The sequence below is a fragment of the Mastigoproctus giganteus genome, chromosome 4, assembly GCF_048544385.1.
Source record: "Mastigoproctus giganteus isolate SK-2022 chromosome 4, ASM4854438v1, whole genome shotgun sequence".
NCBI classification, from domain to species: domain Eukaryota; kingdom Metazoa; phylum Arthropoda; class Arachnida; order Uropygi; family Thelyphonidae; genus Mastigoproctus; species Mastigoproctus giganteus.
This window is the reverse complement of record NC_143578.1, coordinates 219,018,776-219,041,022: the sequence shown is the minus strand read 5'-3', so window position 1 is coordinate 219,041,022 and position 22,247 is coordinate 219,018,776. Positions and strand designations below refer to the sequence as shown.

The window sequence follows — 22,247 nt, the reverse complement described above, 5'->3', positions numbered from 1 at the left end:
TGTATTTTTCAGAGTTTAATAAAATCTGCTTCTCAAAATCTTCAGAAGAAGATTCTATTAAACTCTGCATTTTTTTTCTTTCTCTATGTTTTGGAACTCACTCTTTTGTCGACATTGAAGACTTCTTCAGTGGCTTTGAAGCTTTTATTCTTGCATACTTCTCTCGATTTCGCTCCGCTCGAGTTTTAGTCATCTTCGAAATACTCTTATAGGTTGTTAACTGAAATTAGATTGGGCATTTTTACAATTCAATAGTTAGCGAAATCTATTTGTAGACTAGTATGATGTCATAACCAAAAACTACTGCAAGAGGTGATTGTCGTTTGTTGAAGTGATTGTTTTATTGTTGCGTTCTTGAATCAAACCGTTCAGATTTTAATAGTCTCCATTTTTTTCATTCTCTATGTTTTTGCACTCCTTCCTTTTCGACATGAGAGGATTCTCAGGGGGATTACCCTGACTTCTAATCTCTCTTGGCACAAGCACATTACAAATATTGCTTCCCCTGCATCTAAAAAACTTGGGTTTTCTCTTTCGCTCTCGGCGTTACTTTTCTTCCAAACAGCTGCTCACTATGTATAAATCGCAAATCCGCCCTGCCATGGAATATTGTTCCCACATCTGGGGTGGTGCCCCCAAAACTTCTCTCAGGCTTCTTGATTCCATTCAGAAGAGGGCAGTTAGGTTAATTAATGATTCATCTCTAACAGAGTCTCTCCACTCGCTATCTCATAGATGTACTGTTTCTGCTGCATGCCTCTTCTACAGATACTTCCATGGGCACTGTTCTTCTGAATTGGCTTCTATAATTCCCACTCTCTCTTTCAAAACGGTCCAAACATGTGCCGCCACCAACCAACATCCATTTACTGTCCAACTTCAAACTCACAGAACCAACTTTTCATCTTCCTCGTTTATTCATTCAACTGCCGTTTTCTGGAACAACCTTCTTTCATACATATTTCCTGAAAATTACAGTCTACAGAAGTTCAAGTTCAATGTCAAAAAATATCTTCTTTCGTCTTCTCAACCTCCAACCCAAGCACGGTACTAAGTACTATAGGTTCTAATACCTCTCGTGTTTGGAGTTTACATAAAAAAAAAAAAATTCTACAGTGGCTTTGAAGCTTTTATTCTTGCATAATATTACTACCTGCTGCTTATTCTAATGAATCAATGTTAGTGACTGAGTTAGTGTCATTTAGGAAGTGACATCATTTCTTAGTTGTATCCAGGTATGAACGATGCAATGTTTCATTCTCATGCCCGCTACTTACTCTACTGAATAAACGTAATTTGCATAATTTAAAATCTAACAGCCATCTAATAGGAAGTGATGTAATCTGTGTCATTTCCGTAGGAAAATTTCGTTACCAACTGGTTTTACTACCGTGCCATCATAGATGTTTTCACATCAAAAACAGTTGATAAACCATAAGATGGAAGCTTATTTTAGAAGACTTTTATGCCAGACACATTTACTTTTTTTTACATTTTTATTAACAAGCAGCCCATAGCCAGAAACTGGCAAATCCACTATATTCCTATATATCATTGACAAGGCCCCATGAGCTACTCTTACACCCTTTTTGCACTGCGCAGAAGACTTCATATCTGACTACGCAATTACCCCCAAGGTCTTTTTCATTCTCCACTACTCTGAGTTTTGTACCACACAGTTGGTATGTTACTCTGGGGTTACTGCTACCCATATGCAGCATTTTGCATTTGTCAATGTTAAATTTCAGTTGCCACATCTCAGCCCATCTGCTCAACTTTTCCAGATCTTACTGTCATTAACAACCCTACCAGCCTTGTATCGTCTACAAACTTGGACATTCAGCCTGATATACCTGCATCTATATTATTAATAAATATAGAGAAAACAACAGTGGACCCAACATCAAACTTTGGGGGACCCCACTAATAACATCAGTCCACAAAGATCAGTGTCCATTGATTACCGCTCTCTGTCTTCTCCCACTCAACCATCACTTTATTCACAGCAGCAACTTGCCCTTAAGGCCATACTGTTCCAACTTGTATAGTAGTCTTCCATGTGCAACAGTATCAAAAGCTTTCCTAAAATTCAAGTATATGATATCAAAATTATTTTTTTGCATCCAGTTCCTTTGTGACCACATCGCAGTATCTAATCAAATTGGTCAGACAAGACTTCCCCTTAACAAACCCATGCTGTGTATGAACTATAACTGCAGTGTTGTCTAGATGATCCTGCAGTGCTTCTTTAACCAGTGACTCCATTACTTTCCTTGGAACAGAAGTTAAAACTAACAGGCCTGTAATTACTCGTGTCACCTTTCAATGTCACCTTTGTAAATTGGGGATACATTTGCACATCTTCAGTCTGTGGGAACATCTCCTGATTCCAAGGATCTTGTCAATGATATATAGGAATTTTGTTAGCAGGGATAAGGAGGTGTTTATCCCCTTGTATAAGTCAATGGTCAGGCTACACTTTGAGTACTGCATACAGGTCTGGAGGCCTCATTTTAGGAAATGATGCAGAGCTGCTGGAACCAGTACAGAGAAAGCAACGAGATTAGTGAGTGGAACGAAAGGTTGCTGTTACCATGAAAGGCTTAAGTTCTGTAAACTGTAGAGTCTGGACACGAGGCACCTGCGAGGTGATCTGATTGAGGTGAATAAGGCCTTGAATGTTTTGAGCAAACTCAACGCTGATGGGGTTGTTCCTGTTGCTTCTTCAGATTCCGCACCTGAGGGGGAATAAATTCTAATTGAGGAAAGACAGCTGTAGAATATATGTGCGGAAATTTGCCTCTAGCCAGCGAGGAGTGGATTTCTGAAAAAAACCTTCCATCTATCGTGGAAGTTGACAGCTTAAATAAATTCATGGCTGAACGACAAACTTCTGGAGTAAAAGGATGGGTGAAACGAGAAGGTTTCTTTCTTTCTTTCTTTTTTTTTGTCTGATGCTGTATAAGCTTGCTTTCTTGCATCATATGCATATATTAATGCTAATACATACATATTATACACCTAATTCTTTTTTGCATGAACTTTTTTTATACGAATTTGGTTTAACACGAATTCAAAATAAATATTTCATTCTCTTTTTACGTGAGTCATTTTGATTTAACACGATTTCTATGAATTTTTTTTTGCCTAAATTCTAAGAAAATTTTTTTTATTTGTGGCACATTAGTATCATTTCTATATTACACGCATCAATAGATTGGATAACAGCTAGTGTATGCGTTTTGAAACGCGTGCTTTTGCTTACCAATGTTTACGTCTAGGTATCTATGAATCATCAACGTTTTTATTGAATTTGGTGCACATCTACGGTATTCGTGCATTGTATCTTCGGCAGACATGTAGTAGTAAGCTCTATTTCAAAGTGAAAGAATCTTTAGTGAAATTTGTGCACATATAAATTTATTAATTTTGCCGATAGTCAATAAATTGTAAGTTTACAAAATTTTCATACCTTTTTTTATTAATTATAACTGAGATATTTTTCGGTAGCCCTTATATAATGTCGAATAATTCGCCTATTACCAAAATGAAAAGGAAAGCGATTTCTTTGGAACTTAAAATTCAAATTTTAGATCGTCTTGCAACTGGACAAGGGGCTACGTCTCTAGGAAGGCATTTTGGTGTACATGAAGCTACCGTAAGAACTATTAAGAAAAATGAAGCTGCAATTAGGAAGTCGGTATGTTCTGGAACAAAAGTAAGTGTTAATTCATCATCATATACAAGAGATATTGTCAAGGAAAAAATGGAAAAGGCCCTGGTAATATGGATAGAAGATCAGTCACAAAAAAAGAGTACCAGTAGATGGAAATGCCATCAAGCAAATAGCACTAAGAATTTACAGACAGATTAAAGAAAAGGAGCCAAGCACTTCATCTCAGTTAAACATAAAGTATGAATTTTCTGCGAGTACAGGTTGGATGACAGGGTTTCTTAAAAGGAATGCTCTTCATAATATAAAAATTAAAGGTGAAACTGCATCTGCAGATGAATCGGCTGCTAAAGTATTCCCGCAGGAACTCGCAAAAATTATTGAAGAGGGAGGATACACTCCTGATCAAGTGTGGAATGCAGATGAAACTGGTTTCTTCTGGAAACAAATGCCGAACAGAACGTATGTAGCCAAATTGCAGAAAACTGCTGGTGGTTTTAAGGTAGCTAAGGATCGTGTGACCTTATTATTTTCCTCCAACGCTTCAGGAGATCGTATGTTGAAACCACTGCTGGTAAATCGAGCCCTAAACCCACGTTCAATGAAAGGTGTAGATATCAATAAACTGCCTGTTCAATGGATGGCAAACAAGAAGGCCTGGGTGACCACTACTATTTTTACAGAATGGTTCAACAAATGTTTCGTCCCAGAAGTCAGACGTTATATGAATTTGAAAGGTCTCGAATTTAAAGTTCTTCTGATTCTTGATAATGCACCCGGCCATCCTGTCTTGGAACACCCAAACGTACAAATTTTATTTCTGCCACCTAATACTACATCTTTGATACAACCGCTAGACCAAGGTATAATTGCGACAATTAAAACATACTACGTAAAACGAACATTCCAACACGTTTTGGACAAACTGAATGATGAAACACTAACAGTCATTGATGTGTGGAAGAAATTCTCAATTATGGATTGGCATTAACTGAATTAAAACCAGTAACTTTAAATGCGTGTTGGAAAGCGGTTTGGCCACAATGTGTAAAAAGCAAAGATCCCATCATCCCTAATACGACCGAATTTCCCAACATCATTACAATGGCACACAAAATTGGTGGAGAAGGATTCGATGATCTATTGTTTGAAGATATTGATGAATTGTTAACCGACAAAGCCCTAAGCGAAGATGAAATATTAGAGGTTGTCCTTGGGACTCCTTATCCCACAGAACGTAGTGATAATGAAGAAAATGATCCTGCTCTAAATGCAGATTTAATAAAAGAAGGTCTGGAACTGGCCAGAAAATTAGGTAATCATTTTGTCAAACATGACCCTAATGAGGAATGCACTGGGAAGTTTCAACGTGAACTGAAGTTGTTGACAGCTTCTTACAGAGAATTATATAACGGCCTAACCAAAACACGAACACAACGATTAATAACTGAATTCGTTCGTAAAACCGGTGAAACATCAGCACCAGAGGAGACTCGTGTTGATTTTGCTGAAGAGATCACAGAAAGAATTTCATTAATAGAGAAGACAATGTCCACAACATTTCTAGTGATGGCAGTGATATTCCAGTCGTACGCAAACGTATGTGCCGTTTATTATCAGAAAGTGAAAATGAATAAAATCTTGTCGTGTAAAACAGATTTTTTTTTGTTCATGAAGAATTTTTTTTCATTTCATATGCATACAAATTTATTTTAGTACATTTTAATTACATATTATTACATGTGTATTTTGTTGAAATAAAATAATAAGCTTAAAACGAATATTTTATGCGTTTTTTTTAATTATTTTTACTGATTTTTTTAGATCCGGAACCAATCTTCTTTTCTTCCATAAATACAATGTCTTTTTTTACACATATTTTTCAGGAACGTATCTATCGTGTAAAAACAGAATTAGGTGTATACAGATGATACACAGATTCAAAGTCATATGAATTACAATGTCATAAAGTGAAATGAACAAATAACCTGTCCAGTCAATAAATCACATCACATATTAGAACTGTCAAAAGCCTTCAAATGTCAAGAGCAACTGCTTGAGTTTCACCAAACTTTTCCACTGAATATGTCCATAAGCCAGAACATCATCAGTGTACTGACACTGATGGAATCTATACTGGCAATCATTGATCAGATGGAAGACTTTTAGATAGTTTAAGGGTTAGTGGTTAATTGATTTCTCCATTAGTTTAGAAAGAGTAGAAGTGCAATGGGAAGATTATTGGAAGGGAGAGATTTGTCTCCCCTTTCAGGAACTTGCTGGATATGAGCAAATTTCCAAACAGAAGGGAAAACACCCTTGGAGTAAGAAAGTGAAAAAAGGTACCACAGAACAGAAGTAAGTTGGGGAGCACAGGTTTTAAGAACAAGTGGAGAAATACCACCAGGACCTGGAGTTTTCTTAGCATCAAGACTGGTCAAAATTCTTCTGACATCCTTTTGATGGAAGGCCACAGAAGGCATGAATGGAGTGTACTGGGAATGGCAGGAGGTCATTTACTAAGTTCATCAATAGATGAGTTAGGAAAAAAAAAAAAAAAAAGTAGGATTCTAGTAGATCAGCTTTATCTTTGGCTGAAGTGGCAATGGAACCATCTGGTTTTGACAGAAGTGGGAAGAGAGATGGGCAAAATTTGCAGCCAATAGCTTCGGCAAAAGACCAGAATGTTTGACTACCATTTGAACAAGTTTCTATTCTTAGCTTGTTCACAATCCAGTTTGGACTGATTAATAATTGCTTTACAATTGTTGCAAGTTTTGGTGTAGGCAAAAAATGAAGCTGAAGATTTGGATACAAACCAATTGCGATATGAAAACATTCTTACCTTTGCTCCACTGGAGAAGAGACCATCACCAAGTTGTGATCTGAGGTACCTAGAGGACCATTACACTCTGTGTACTTACAAGGGGTTGTTTGTGAGAAAAAAGATCAAGCATGTTGGCTGTATGGTTAGGATTGTCTGGTATTCTGGTAGGTACATGAAGAATCTGTGTTCATTAGTAATTGCAAAAGCCTCAGCATATCATCCAGCTGGGCCCATATGACTAGAAAACGGAAGCCAGACAGAGTTGCGAACATTAACATCACCAAGGAAATAACCTCACTGTTAGGAAAGTTGGACTGGAGAAGTTCAAGTTACAAAGAGAGGAAGTCAAAGAGTTCCAAATGATTAGTGGAGCTGGGAGAACAATAGAGGCAACAGATGAATTTGACTGAATGCGGCAGAGAGATTTTAAGCCAAAGAAGGTCGAAAAGAGGAGATTCCAAATTACTAAGTCTCTGACAGGAATATCAGAGTGGACATATGCACAACTAGCACTTTTTAAGTGAAAGGAATCATACAGAGAATAATTTGGACAACTGAGATGGGCAGTGGTTGAATCAACTGATAATTGGGATTTTGTCAAAACGAATACATGGGGTTTGGCAGACTAAGTGGAAATGGACATCATTGAGATTCAAATCGAGACGTATATTTGTGAAACGAAGAAAGAAGTATTTGATCACTTTAGATCTTTTTGTAGGTACGTTTGTACTATTAGTTTGACTATTCATTATGTATTTATTAATAAGAAAGTGTGGGCGGACATGTATGAAGTAATGAAATTTTTGGATATGGCATATGTATGGCAAGAATATACCCAGCTCTTTGACATAATGTGACCACAACAACCTCCCTACATTACACACTACTTGGACTTCCTCCAGTCACTGTCTGGCAGAAGAGACAGCAAGATTATACACTAGCTAATCTAGAAGCCTACTAGAAAGTCACCAATAGGTTGGGTCCAGTGGCTGGCCAGTACACACCGTTTTAGAGCTGTAATATCGAAATGTACAGAACATGGCATCTCGCCATTATGTCCACCATAACCTCTTGATATTTTAAGGAGTCCTTATGTGCTGTAATGTAATGACTAGATCGTAGGTATAGCTTAGCTTAATTTTTCAGCACTCACCTCACAGTAATCCGCTTAGTTGGTGGAAAGTTTTACCACAAACATAGTGGTTATGAGATTCTAATAACTTACGGGGATTATGGATTTAAAAACTAAGTTATGGGCTTTAAAAATTTTGCTAAGAAAGGAAAGTGCACCTTCCATTCTATGGTTGCCTAATTAAAATAAATTAAATGGAGAAAGATAAAAGCTAATAGCTGCGCACGAGTGACTTCCGAAATCGTCTTCAGTTAGCTATGGTGGGGAGGGGAGAGCGCGCGAGTGTGTTATATACGGGTTGGGTTCCCGAAATGCATTTCAGTGCATGTGGAAACTTAACACGTGCTAAATTCCAAATGGGGGAGAAGTTGGCGGGAATCTTTTTGTTTAATACATTAAGTGATGTGTGGTGCTTAAACCACTCAATGATGAGGGCTTCGTTTTGAAGGATTTTATAGCTGGAATTTAATTTGACTACTGAAATGGCCGAATCAATGAGTGGGTTATGATTATAAGATTGGACATGTTGTGTTAGTTCTGTACTTGATAAATTAGATTTGAAGCTATTAAAGTGGTAGTATGCACGCATGTTGGAAATTTTTGATGTCCCAGATTTTGCTGTTGTACTGCCTATGTAACATGATTGGCATCTAATCAAATATATATTGTTGTTATGATCTTGTGTCCCATACTCTTGTGTTGTCTTGTATGAATTGAATTTGGAACTTAATTTGTTATAAGATGTGAATATTAATTTGATATCTGTATTCTTAAAAATCTGTTGAAGTCTTCTAGCATATTGTTGATGGTATGGGAGGGCGATAAGGGGTTTATGTATCTTATTGTTATTCACATGGTTATTAATTTTGCTTGGGTTATTAGTGTTATTATGGACTTTGGTGATGGTTTCTTTTATTAGTTGTAATGGGTATTTTCTGCCGATGAATTTTTTGGTGAGGTATTGCAATTCTACAGATAGGTCTGTTTGTGTGTGACTATATTTTATAGCATTGTATATCTGGTTGTATAGAACTGCTTTTTTGATGTACAGAGTGTGGTAATGTAAGAATTTACCTGTATGTGTGTTCTTTCTGTATATTTTGGTGCCTAAAGATGTACCTATTTTGTATATAGTGAGGTTTAGAAAATTAATTTTATTATCAGTTTCTACTTCAAGGGTAAATTTTAGTCTTTCATGTGTTGTATTAAACGTATTCAGTAAAGTATCGATGGTGGTTCTGTTGCCTATTAAGAGAACGTCATCTGCATATCTCATGTATAGTTTAATCCCTGGGGAAAAGGGTTGGAGTATTTTTCCTTCAATAGAAACGAGGTAGATTTCGGATAAAGGGGCAGAGATACTGAGGCCCATTGGAAGGCCGAAAATTTGTTCGTAGATGTTATTTTGGAATTTAAATTGTTTGGCGTCAAGTAACAGTGATGCGAGTTCTAAAATGTCATTAATGTTTAAGTCGGTACGTTTTGTCAGTGTTGTCTTTAATTAATAGTTCTTTAAGAGCCAGTAGCATGGTTTCGATGTGAACGTTTGTGTACAGGGAGACGACATTGAAGGACGCGAGAATATCGTTTTCAGATATGGTCATCTAAGTTATATGTTCGTGTGCCTGTTTAGTATTGTAGACCCTGAACTGAGAAAATCTCATTACAGGTGAAATAATTTTGACAAGGAACATGGATAGGTTAGCATACAGGACTGTTTATAGGAAACGATGGGCCCTAAAGGATAATCTTGTTTATGGAGTTTGACTGTTCCAAAAATGTGTGGGAGAATGTTACTGCGTATGCCTATTTGCTGGAGGGTGTGTAAATTAATTTGTTTGTTGGCTCTGAGTCTTCTTCTCATAAAATAAAAGAAACCATCACCAAAGTCCACAATAACACTAATAACCCAAGCAAAATTAATAACCATGTGAATAACAATAAGATACATAAACCCCTTATCGCCCTCCCATACCATCAACAATATGCTAGAAGACTTCAACAGATTTTTAAGAATACAGATATCAAATTAATATTCACATCTTATAACAAATTAAGTTCCAAATTCAGTTCATACAAGACAACACAAGAGTATGGGACACAAGATCATAACAACAATATATATTTGATTAGATGCCAATCATGTTACATAGGCAGTACAACAGCAAAATCTGGGACATCAAAAATTTCCAACATGCGTGCATACTACCACTTTAATAGCTTCAAATCTAATTTATCAAGTACAGAACTAACACAACACGTCCAATCTTATAATCATAACCCACTCATTGATTCGGCCATTTCAGTAGTCAAATTAAATTCCAGCTATAAAATCCTTCAAAACGAAGCCCTCATCATTGAGTGGTTTAAGCACCACACATCACTTAATGTATTAAACAAAAAGATTCCTGCCAACTTCTCCCCCATTTGGAATTTAGCACGTATTAAGTTTCCACATGCACTGAAATGCATTTCGGGAACACAACCCGTATATAACACACTCGCGCGCTCTCCCCTCCCCACTATAGCTATCTGAAGACAATTTCGAAAGTCGCTTGTGCACGGCTATCAGCTTTTATTTTTCTTCATTTAATTTATTTTAATAAGGCAACCATAGAATGGAAGGTGCACTTTCCTTTCTTAGCAAAATTTTTAAAGCCCATAACTTAGTTTTTAAATCCATAATCCCCGTAAGTTATTAGAATCTCATAACCACTATGTATGTGGTAAAACTTTCCACCAACTAAGCAGATTACTATGAGGTGAGTGCTGAAAAATTAAGCTAAGCTATACCTACGATCTAGTCCACCATAACCTCAAAAGATATCAATCATACTGCACGATGGAAGAGATGGGAAGGCACAGGGGTTGCTGGAGCTTTGCTCTGCAGACTAAACATTGTTTCCACCACTTCAAGCCTTCAATAAGCAAAGTAGTGGTCCTGCACCGGATGATGAGAGTCATCTACCAACTAGTACATGGAAACGTCTACTGGCAGCATTCTGATTATTAACACAAAGGAGCACTCAGACATGTGGGTATTTTTTGATTCAAAACTGACCTTTAGACATCACAATGACAAACCTCAGGTCAAAATGGATAGGCTCTGATGACTAACAAAAAATCATCTGACTACTATCTGTGATCCTGAAGAAGAATAAAAGCAACCTGTTCAACCTTTCTTTAACTACACCAGCTGTCATCTGAAAGTGAATCAACCAGATGCAATGCTATACTGTCTATCAAATTAATTCTATCAGACCTCTGTACTTTATTTTAATGTTATGTAAACATCTAGCACTGTTGCCATGGTGGACACTATAGTATTCAACCTTATCTGTATTGCATCCACAATTGAGGCACTTATACCATTCAAATATCCTATCTCTTCATAGTTTTTAACCATATGCTTCAACAAGAATTTCTTGTCTCTGAGGCTATTTTCTCAACAAAAGGCAAAATTTTACTGATCTTTGTTAAATCAAGTGGCATTCTAAAAAATAATGGTACAAAATTATTTTCCATTAAGGATAGATAAAAATAAAATTTTGCACATGTGAACCCAAAATTACTGTAAAAAATTCTAGACATACTAAACTAAAAAGGGAAAAAAAGAAAAAAAAAAAAAAAAAGAAAAGGAGTTTTTATTTGATGTTCCGACATTTTTAACCAATTCGGTTTTGGAAATTTTTGATTATACCTTACATATAGGTGTATAATCTAAACTTACACTTTTTTTAAAATAGTACCAAGTAATAGCCGACTGGGCTGGCCGGGTGGGTAAAGTGCCTGCCTGGCAAACCAAGGGTCGTGGGTTCGAATCCCGCCTCGGGCTTGGATCAGAGTACTGCAAAAAAAAAAAGCCTTGGGAGGTGCATTATGGCCACAGAAGCTGATGCGCCAACAACTAACTAAAAAAAAACAACAAACAAACCAAATAATAAATCTACCACTTACCATCATCTGATGAAAGTAAGCCATTGTAATCTGAATTTTCTGCCTGACTATCAAATCCCTCATCAGTCGAAAACGAGGAGGAGGTTTTACCTGGAAGGTCCTCTGATATGGACTTCTTTCTTTTTTGTAAAGTTAACTCAGAACTTTCTTCTTGTGGTTCAGTTGTGTTTTCACATAACTGTTTTAATAAATATATTGATATTTTATTTATGTCTTGTTCTTCTGGAATTTTTGCTTCTTTTAGTAAGGCTAGTTTAGGGTTTTTGGAACTGTCAAAAATGCATGTTTCATTATTTGAAGATGTGTTATTAGTACCAGGAGCAGTACAATCTGATGGTTCTATCTTTATGGGAGATAAAGTTTTTGAAACAGGAAGGTTCTCAAGGTCTGTTGTTACTTTTTCAGTTAGATTTGCTTTTTCTGGTAACACAGGTAACTTAACAGTATCTTTTGATTTCACAATATCACTTATGTTGGTTTCTGCTTTAAAGAGAAACGTATCACTCATGACTATTTGTTTGGAGGAATTTGATGATTTCTGTATAGCTTTATAATCTGAAGGCAGTAGGTCATAATCCAAAGAATCAAACAAAGACTCATCATTTGCATTTAATTCTGCTAGTGTTGGCCCTTGGATAAGATCTGCTTTATCCACTTGAAAAACATCATCCATTTTCAAGAAATCAATATCCATTGGTGCACCCCAAAGAGAAACTGGGCTTCTTGTTTCAATATACTGGTCATACCCCAAATTTTTAATAAATTTTTTTCCAACATTTGGATCATCAAAGTCTGTCTCCAGTCCCCACAAATTATACATATCTTTCAATGACTGTGTACTTGAAACTCCTCTCCTTTTATATGGGATATTTGATGTTTTCAATTCCTCATCCTCAAAGAGTTCAGCTTTCAGGCTGGATATTACCCTTGCCTCATTGTTATTAACTTCAGCTGTGTCAGTATTAAAAGCAGAATTACATAAAGGATCTGCTTCATATTCTAAGTTCATAATATTAGCTGTAAGCCATTCTTCAGAATTTGCTAGTCCAAACGTAGAAGAAGAAGAACTCAATGCATGCTGTTGTTGATGCTGCTGTTGCTGTGGTTGTGGTTGTTGCATTTCCATCCCAGAGGATGCTAAAAATATACAAAGAAGAAATTTATTGTTCTGCAGTAATTATAAAATTAGAATAGCTAAAAATGAATTGCATATTTGCTTAATTTAATAACATACACAGCAATTATGCAACCAGAGCAAAGTATTTTAAGTACTGACACAGTTTTACAAATTAAAATGATCATGTGTCATTTTATGTGTGTCATTTATCATGTCATTTTGGTCATATTCAATAATTCTCTACTAAATAAAAATACATCTGATTAATTATTAAAATTATTTCAAACAGCACTGCTGAATAAGATTACAAACATTTGTAAAAAAACAAGGTGGACAATTTTATATCTCAACTGTCAAAATTGACCAAATGTTTTACAATCATATCCCTTAAAAGTAAAAAGAAATATTGTTTTAAACTTTTCTTTATTCACTACTGAATCTGGATGGATTTCATTAAGTGATGCTCAATAACATGAAAATGCAATTTACTTTAAACAACAGAAAGTTTGCTACCGAATATAACTGAACTGAATATGTTAGTATATTGAAACACAAGATACCCTTCTTGAAAGACAATGAAACCAAGCAATATAAAAAGTGAACTCCAGACCTACAAGCTCTTTTACATATAAAAATCAATATGTAGTAACCTTAATAAGTATTGCGTTTTAATCTGTAATTATGTTTTAGCCTCTTATGTCAGAACTAACTTTTCATATAGTTTATTAGCCATGGAAAACTATTATAATGATAATACCTATTTATTAAAATCTAATTACTTAATAATAATTTTTTTTTATTCCAATGTTACTTGTTCTCCACACTGGGCATATAATTAACACTAATGTTTTATAAATTTTATGTAATATGCTGCTATAGTATCTGGAAATAGTATTGTGTTATTACTACTGTACTAGCATATCACATAGTAGTAGTCCTACGTTACTGATTCAGTTATTTAACTGAGATTATGCCTAGAACTGGAGTAGCAAAGAAAATGACTCAGAATAGATAATTTTTTTTGATTTTTTTAAATTTAAACATGAACAGTAGATACATTTTTAGCAAATTCTATTTACATTTTATGTACAAAGGCCAAAAAAAAAAAAAAAAATAAATAAATATAAAAATAAAGAAAAATTTTAGAAAGAAATAGAAACTTCAAAATTTTAACTTCAGGAATTAAGAACAGTTTCTTGGTATTGAATCAGTCGTGTATTAAATGTCACACATTGAAAGTTATGGACTCTTCAGTGATGGTGAAGAGGTGACCGCCACTGTTCCATTTGCTGTTAAGATGATCAAGAGTTTCTGGACTTTTACTGTGAAATTCAAGTAGAAGTCTGCTCTGCAACTTCCTCCGTAGACTCCACTTGAGATTTTGCCTGATGTGTCGGCAGGAGGCACGTCATCACTGCTTCTTGTGTGCTTCAAGTAGAAGTTGTAAATGACGGCCTTGGTGGCAATGAATAAGAAGTTGCAAGTGGTACCAGTAGTCAAGTACCAGTTGTGTGGGCGTGGTTTCAGGAAAGGTTTGCTGCATTTAAAGTGTATTTCATCAGTTCTTTGTTCACAAGGTACACGAGATATGTGTGTGTGTTCCAGTGTATCTGGAGTGGTGCAGAAGAGGCAGTAGTTTGAGGTGCATAACCTGAAGATTTGTAGCATGACTGGGGTATGAAGGATGTTGTCACAGTCTCCACTGGATGTCTGCAACCGATTTGGAACATTTAGTTCTGTATGGAAGGTTCCACCGAAAGCTAGATGGTGGCTTGTGGTGAGTGGTACAGGGAGAGCTTGGCAGGTGGATGACGGGAAAATTGTGCCTGTACAGCTAGACGTGATTAGTTGATAGACTTTTTTGGAGGCTGCAGGAGACAGAGGTACCGTGTCTGCTGGTGATGTGATGACGAAGGTCGATGTAGGTGAGGATCCAGTCACATTCCCAATCTCTTTAGCTGTAGTGATGTCTGGAAGAGCTTGTGCGATCGGCAATTTTAGGCATCTGTGTTGCTGATTTGAATTTATGGTTTTAACGGGCAAGTTTTCGGATCCTTTCCATTCAAGGTTTGGTGTCAGAAGGTCGCTATGGTTCTTATTCCTGCCCAGTTCCATGTAGGAAAAGAAGAGAATATCATCAATTGCAGGGTCTGTTATCCTTTTATTGTAGAAGAGTGGTTATGAAAGTATTGTGGGAAGTGAAGTTCCCTGAAGAGTGTGGTGAAGGTTAAGCTGCTTCCAGCGGTGCAATGCGTTTCTATAGAAGGGAGTAGTTTAAGTGGTGCTGGCATCATGTCCATTCTTAATATTGTTGATAGAATTAGCCCACTAATAGCTGTTGCTAATAGTTTATCGGTAATGACAGAATATGAGTGCTTCATTTACAGCGTCTTTAGAAAAAAGGTGATCTGGAAGGAAGTTATTTTATAATCAAGAGAGCCCAACCTCTGTCCCCCGTGAATGAGCAGCTGGCAGTTTAGCGCAGGACATCCAGTTAGTTTTGTTCCATAGGAAGCTTCAGACAGATGCTTGGATTTGGTGGAGGAAGTCAACAGGTGGAGTGAGAACTTTGAAGGTGTGCCAGAGAACGCTTGTTGCCATCTGGATGACAACAAGCACTCTCCCTTTCCATGAAGATGTAGCACACACTTCTCCATTTCCCTAGTACTTTGTTGAAGCGACTCAGCGATTCGGGCCAGTTCTTTTGGGAGAAAAGGGGCGCATTGCTGAGATATATGCCCAGATATTTTTGTCTCTCTCTCTGGACTGTGTGCATTGGATGGAGGAGTCAGTTCTGGTTTTCCAGTTGCCAGACCAATGGCAACTGGTCTTTCAGTTTAGTTTTGCACTTGATGCTGGAGCATAGAGATGGTGGGCTTGTTTGATTTCTTCAAATTCATTCTCGTGGCATATAACAATTGTCACATCATCTGCATATGCCAAGTGGGTTATTTTCAGGTGAGGCTCTGGTAGCAGTGTTTGTCGGGATTGTAGACTGGTTGCAATTTTATTTAGGAATGGTACTATGGCAAGTTGGCCGCTATTAGCTGGGTGGTCAGGAGTGAGAGTGCAGTAGCACACGCTTCTTTGAGTAGACTGGGGTTCAAGCCCCTGACTGCTACTAAATACGGTCAATCTGCCAACCCGCACCGGACCAGCATGGCAGATTATGGTCCATTTCCCTCACCATGAATTGTTGAGGAAGCTTCCATTCTGCAGTGGGTTGATAATGGCTGCAGTTAACCTTTAACCTATGGCAAGTGTGTAAAGTTTCCCAGAGAGTGGGCAGCCTTGTTTTATCCCCCCGGAGTATGGAAAGTTGCGGGTGAGCTGGCCATTCAGTTTCAAGCAGAATTTGGCTTCCTTGTATAATAGATGGATTGTTTGGATGATGTAGGGTCCATATCCGAAAGCTTTCAAGGTTTGAAAAAGGTAGCTGTGTTCAACGCTGTTGAAACCCTTTCCCTGGTCAAGGCTAATTAGTGCTAGGAATTCTCATTGGTTTTTTGCGGTGGAGAGGAGGTCAAGGATCAGATGAAGATTGTTGTGAATCGATCTGCCAAGCATGGAGTATGTTTGTTGGTGATCGATAATATCAGGAAGAGTATTTCAATCGACTGGCAATAGTTTTGGATATAATTTTACAGTCAGTACTCATTAAGGATATAGGGCGCCAGTTTTGGAGGTTTGTGCAATCCCCTTTCTTGGGAATCAGTCGAGCGACAGAGGTGGTGACCGAACCTGGTAGTCCATGGGACAGAGCTTCTTCAAGCAGTCGAAAAAGTATCACTCCGAGTTGATCCCAAAACGTTTGGAAGAATTCAGAAGTCAGTTCATCCAGACCTGGTGATCTATTTTTGGAAAGGGCTTTGCATGCTTTTGTTAGTTCTTGTAGGGTGATTGGTTTCTCCATACTGCACTGGGCCGTAGTAGAGATTTTTTTTAAGTCCTGAAAGCATTTCCTTGGTTGCCTTTGTAGAAGTTTCCTTGGGAACTGTAAATTTTTCTATAAAATCTGGTTACTTCAGAGAAGATTTCCTCTGGGTCTTCAGTGATGTTTCCGTCTTGCAGCTGAATGGCAGTGATGGTGGTTGCTTTGTGATGTCTGTGTTCTAATGAGAAAAAGTATTTTGTTGGAGTGTCAGATAGGTTTATGTGAGTTTGTCTTGATCTTAGGAGGGCACCTTTTGCAGAGTGCTCTTAGTAGGATTGTATGGCCTGTAGTGTTGACTGATGGGCCTGACTTGGTGGGAGATTCTTTAGCCTTTGCTCAAGTTGACAGAGGTTATTGCACTTTTGTTGACTTTTCTGATGGCTGTAGGTGTGCGAGAATGATTTCAAATGACTTTTAAATCTAGTCCACCATGTGTTCATGGCTCCAATCTGTCTTTGGATTGGGCAAGATTGGTTATCAGGTCTTGCAGCATAGAGATGTATTCCCTGTCTTGAAGAAGGCTATTGTTGAACATCCAATAAGCACCTCCACTTTTGAAGTTGTTGGGTGAGAAGAAGAGTTGCAATTTGATAAAGTGATCTGAGATATAAGATGGCAAATGTGTGATGCGTCTGACTAGGGAGATGGTGTGTTTTGGGATGTAGTATCTGTCCAGTCGGGCTTGGTAAGGTAGTTTTCCAGATGCTGTATTTGCTGATCTCCAAGTGTAGGACTTTTCTTCTGGGTGCTGGTGTCTAAATGCATTGACCAGTTCATTGTTGTTTATCAAGGCCTGCAGGTTTTTGATTAACGTTGTGTGGTTCTCAGTGCACCATGCTCTGTCCATTTCTGGGTCAAGGGTGCAGTTGAAGTCACCAGCAACAATGATGTGTTCCTGATCTATAGTAGAGAGATAGCTTTGTATGATGTTGGTTATTTGAATAGCAAGTCTGTCCTGCTGTGCCATGTAGATGTTAAAAAAGTGCAGGATTTCCTTCTGGGGTGTGATCAGGAAGGCATAAATTGCATAGCCAGCGATGTCTGCTGTCACATTGAGCTTACAGGGAGACTTATGATGATGAAGGCCAATACTCACTCCTGCTCCATGGTGTTGTTGGGTTGGAGAATGATGGAACACATATGGCCAATCTGGCCATTTCATAGATGGCCTTGTGTCTGCTTTAATATTTGTTTCTTGTAGGAAGAGGATGTTGTTGGATCCAGCCAAGGGCCAGCTTATTGCACAATGCAGAGGTGCATCCTCTTACATTAAGTGACAAAATGCTAAGTGTTATTTCATTATCTACAGAAATAAAAGTAAACGTTTGCAGGTTTTGAAAGTGGTTAGCATCCTGATTGATGGTATTGTTGTTCCAGCCCGTTAATTAAGTAATACAGATGCTTGGATCTATTCACATCTGCCCAGTCCCTTTTTACTTTTAGTTTGGAAAGTGGATCCTTAAGTTTATTTTTATTTATTACGGCTCTGAAGTTCAGTGGTGAACTTCAGAGCCGTAACCAGCTTCTGTGGGGAGCCGCATACTTCCCGTAGAAAGGAACGTAGTTTTTCCGTAGTTAAAGTAAAATAAATAAATTTTCTGTTTATACTCCGGCACGACAACCAAGTCAGTAGAGTTTACAATAAATCGTCAATACAAATATTTATCGTATTTAGTAGTCACGGGCTTGAACCCCGGTCCACTCAAGGAACGCGTGCTATGCACTGTCGCTCCTGACCACTGGGCTACGTCAAAGGGCCTTTAGTGTAGGGAAAATCGTTTTCCTCGTCCTCCGAAGCACCTGAATCATGGGAATCACAGTTAGTCTCTTCTTCAGTCCCCAGAAATTCGGCTTCTTCTTCATTTGGATTGTGAGTGGTTTGTAACTGCTTATTTACTTCCATACTTAGGGGTATGATGGACTTATTTGTGATCAAATAAGTCCATCAATCCATCAGATCATTTGACTTCTGTGGTGTTCTGTATTTATTTTTGTCAATCCTGTTGTTTTTGTTAGCTCTTTTCCTACTGCCATATATGTTTTCTTCTGTTTTGTAACTTTGGATATGGACTGCCTTGGGGGTTGATTCCAAGAAAAATCTCTTGTTTCGGTTGGTCAGTTTTCTGAAGAGATTGCATCCTGGTCTTCTGTGGTCTTTGAATTTTCTTTTTCTGAAGAGTTTGGTGTGGGAAGAATCTCAGACTGTTTGACAGTTTCTTCAGTATCCCCATTGTCTCCAACAGCCAGCTCACTTTGTGCATCTGGCACGACCATGGTTGGTGCCGCCTGAATTTCAGTATTACTTTCAAAAGAATTAGAAATATGCAGGCAATTTTTCCTGATGTGGTCCTCTTTGTGGCAGAAGAAACATTGAGAGGAAATGGAGGTATAGAAGGTGTAAGTGATTCCATTTATATTGGCATTAATTAGTTTTGGGATGTTGTTTGCTGCATCATTGTTGGCAAAAATCGGCCTTCCATGGCTAAAAGTTGAAAATTAAAATCTAACCAAACTAAAACTCCGCTAAATCTACACAAATAAAATTACTACTACTCAAAAGTTCTCCCGAAGAGGAATCAAACAATATAATTCTTGACTGGGGTTCTTGCAGACAAACGGCAAAAAAGGGGGAAAAAGGCAGGAGCTCAAAGGCACGTGTAAAATGCGACAGTTGGTTGCACACAGCCCATTCTAATCTCAACTGCAATGCCTGTGCAATGTACACTGACGGTTCAAAAACTCACAATGCTGTAGGTGTGGCAGCAGTTTTATTCTTCATTTACAGTTAAGCCACATTCAGTTGGTGTGCATGTGAGTGTGTGTGTGTGGGGAGGATGATGTTGCTGTTGGCAGTTTCATTAACATTGGTAGTAGTAGCATATGATACAAGAAAGCAAGCTGATACGGCAAAAAAAAAAAAAAAAAAAAAAAAAACTTCCCATTCGCTCCAAAAGTTTGCCGAGTTCTTCCTGAATCTATTTAAACTCTCAACTTCCACAATGACAGACGAAAGTTTGTCCCAGCAATCAACTGCCCACTGATTAAAGGCAAATTTACACACATCTATTCTACAACTGTCTTTCCTCAATTTGAATTTATGTCCCCTCAGGTGCATAATCTGTGCAAGAGGAAGTATCCCATCAGCATTGAGCCTGCTCAAACCATTCAAGGCCTTATACACCTCAATCAGATAACCTCGGAGGTGCCTAGTCTCCTGAAGTCAACTATATATAAATATAGGGATTTATGTATTTATCTATAGTAGATCTATCAGTATCAGGACCAAATGGGGAATCTATGTCCTATGGAAGTCAAGTCAGTCTGAGTTGAACAACAAGAATACACATGGAATCCATTACAGGAGTTGTTTGTTTGTTTGTATTTTTAAACAAGCCCTTAAATCTATCAAAGACTTCAACCCTACTTTTGCCTTCTGCCTCACTCTAGTTATTAACTGTATGGTTAATTTTAACATTCTTTTCAGAATTTTTCAATTTCTGCCCATGTGAATCTATCACATTAAAACAGGAAATGGTTGTTCTTTCTAATGAGAGAAAAAAAAAAAAAAAAAAAAAAAAAAAATGAGCTCATTAATAAAGATCTGAGGACTTAACAAGTAAGTGAGTGTCAAAATCGGTGTCCATCTGCATCCGGGTTCTGTTTAGAGCAGTAAGGATTCTTCTCTTGTTTGAGGAGGCCATCCGCAAAGTACAATTTGTACAGAAATGATAGACAGGATGTGGGGGTTATGCTCGTAGTAAAGAATCATAAATCTAAGGCAGTGCTTCCAGTTGACATGGTTGGCCAGTGCAATGTTGGATCAGTTTGGTATGGCAAAAGCACTGCAAAAACAAAAATGAGAATAGCAGTGTGTTATACACCCAATGACTGTGATAAGCAGGTCAGTACAGGCAACTATCAAGGCAGTGTTAGGCGGGTCAGAAAACTGCTAGCTTGGGAGTATACACAGACTAAAAGATTAATGGTAGCCACAGACACAGATGAAAGTGACTCTTGCACTGCTTCTATTAGAATGAGCAACAGCCTGGAAAACAAGGTGCTGGAAGCCACAGTGGAACAAGTAAATACATGGGCTGTGTTAGGGTAACTAAGAGTAGGAACAGGCGCATGTATACTTGCATGTACCAATGCTAGGAGTATAGTTAATAATTTTGAAAGTCTGCAATTCTGCCCAGACATGATAAGAAGGAGTATATGATGAGAGTCTTGTCGATCAATTCGGACTAGAAAGATTGTGCAAGGCTCAAGGGGTAGAATTTTTTTCAGCCTGGTCTGTACTTGTTATCAGGAGAGACTGTTTCTACAGGGATGGGATACACTTAAATAGAGAGGGTGCAAGAATATTTGCTGATGGTATCGAGGCAGTGTTAGGTGGGTTGGAAAACTGCTAGCTTGGGGGGAATAAAAGGAGTAATAGATTAACAGTAGCCACTGGCAGAGGTGAAAGTGATTCTTGCATTGCTTCTATTGGAATGAGCAGCAGCCTGGAAAACAAGATCTTCTTTTCAGATCTTCTTTTCAGAGACTGCTGGCAGTCACTGAGGTAAAAGTAAACACATGGGTTGTGTTAGGGTAGCTAAGACTACGAACAGATGCATGTATACTTGCGTGTACACCAATGCTAGGAGTTTGGTAAATAAATTTGATGAATTTGAGATATTTCTCAAAACATCAAAGGCAGATATTGTTGGGATATCAGAGACGTGGTGTCACACAGGAATTTGGGGAGTAAAATGTGTACAGAAAGGATAGGCAGGATAGGAAGGGAGGAGGGGTTATGCTATTAGTTAAGAAACACATAAAATCCAAGGAAGTGAAGCCAGTGGACATCGCTGGACAGTGCGGTGTCGAGTCAGTTTGGTGTGACATAAGCATTGGGAGATCAAAATTGAGAGTAGGAGTGTGCTATAGGCCTAATGACTCTGATGAGTATAATAAGAAACTGTACAGGGAAACAGAGTGGGCCAGTAAATCAGAGAGTCTTATAATGGGGGATTTTAATTTCCCAGATATTGATTGGAATTTGTGGGTTGGTCACTCACACACTAGCAAGGCTTTTGCACTTTTTTTGGATGACTGTTTTCTACATCAGAATGTTCGGGAGGCAACAAGAGGGAGTAATACTCTTGATCTGATTATCAGTAGTGATTCTTCATGCATTAAGAATCTGCACATAAAGGAACCACTAGGTGGCAGTGATCACGGTGTGCTGAAGTGTGATTTACTCAAAGAGGTAACTAGCATCAAGGGTAAAGGGAAGGGTTTTTGCTTTCGCTTTCATAAAGGTGACTACGATGGTCTGAGACAGTATTTAAATTCTATACAGTGGGCCCAACTGATGATGTTACCAACAGCAAATTCAAAATGGAAAGCACTCAAAGAACTTATCTTGAAAGCTACTAGGCTTTACAAACCAACTATGAAATATTTTTAAATGTTTAGGCCTAAATGGATGTCAGATGAACTAATGAGACATACGGCAGAGAAGAAAAATGCATGGGCTACATATAAATTAACATGTGATACAGAAGCCGATGATAGATATAAGCTGATCTCTAATCAAGTTACAAAGGAGGTTAGGCAGGC

At 37.9% G+C, this 22,247-nt stretch overlaps 1 protein-coding gene across 1 annotated transcript in view; it reads right to left on the bottom strand.

Moving 5' to 3' along the window:
- LOC150087412 (uncharacterized) overlaps positions 1-22,247 on the bottom strand; it is a 215,134-nt gene that overhangs the window by 66,135 nt on the left and 126,752 nt on the right. Inside the window, exon 3 of the mRNA XM_090372052.1 lies at positions 11,590-12,726. Within this exon, the coding sequence (XP_090228178.1) occupies positions 11,590-12,726 (1,137 nt within the window). The remainder of the gene's footprint in view (positions 1-11,589; positions 12,727-22,247) is intronic.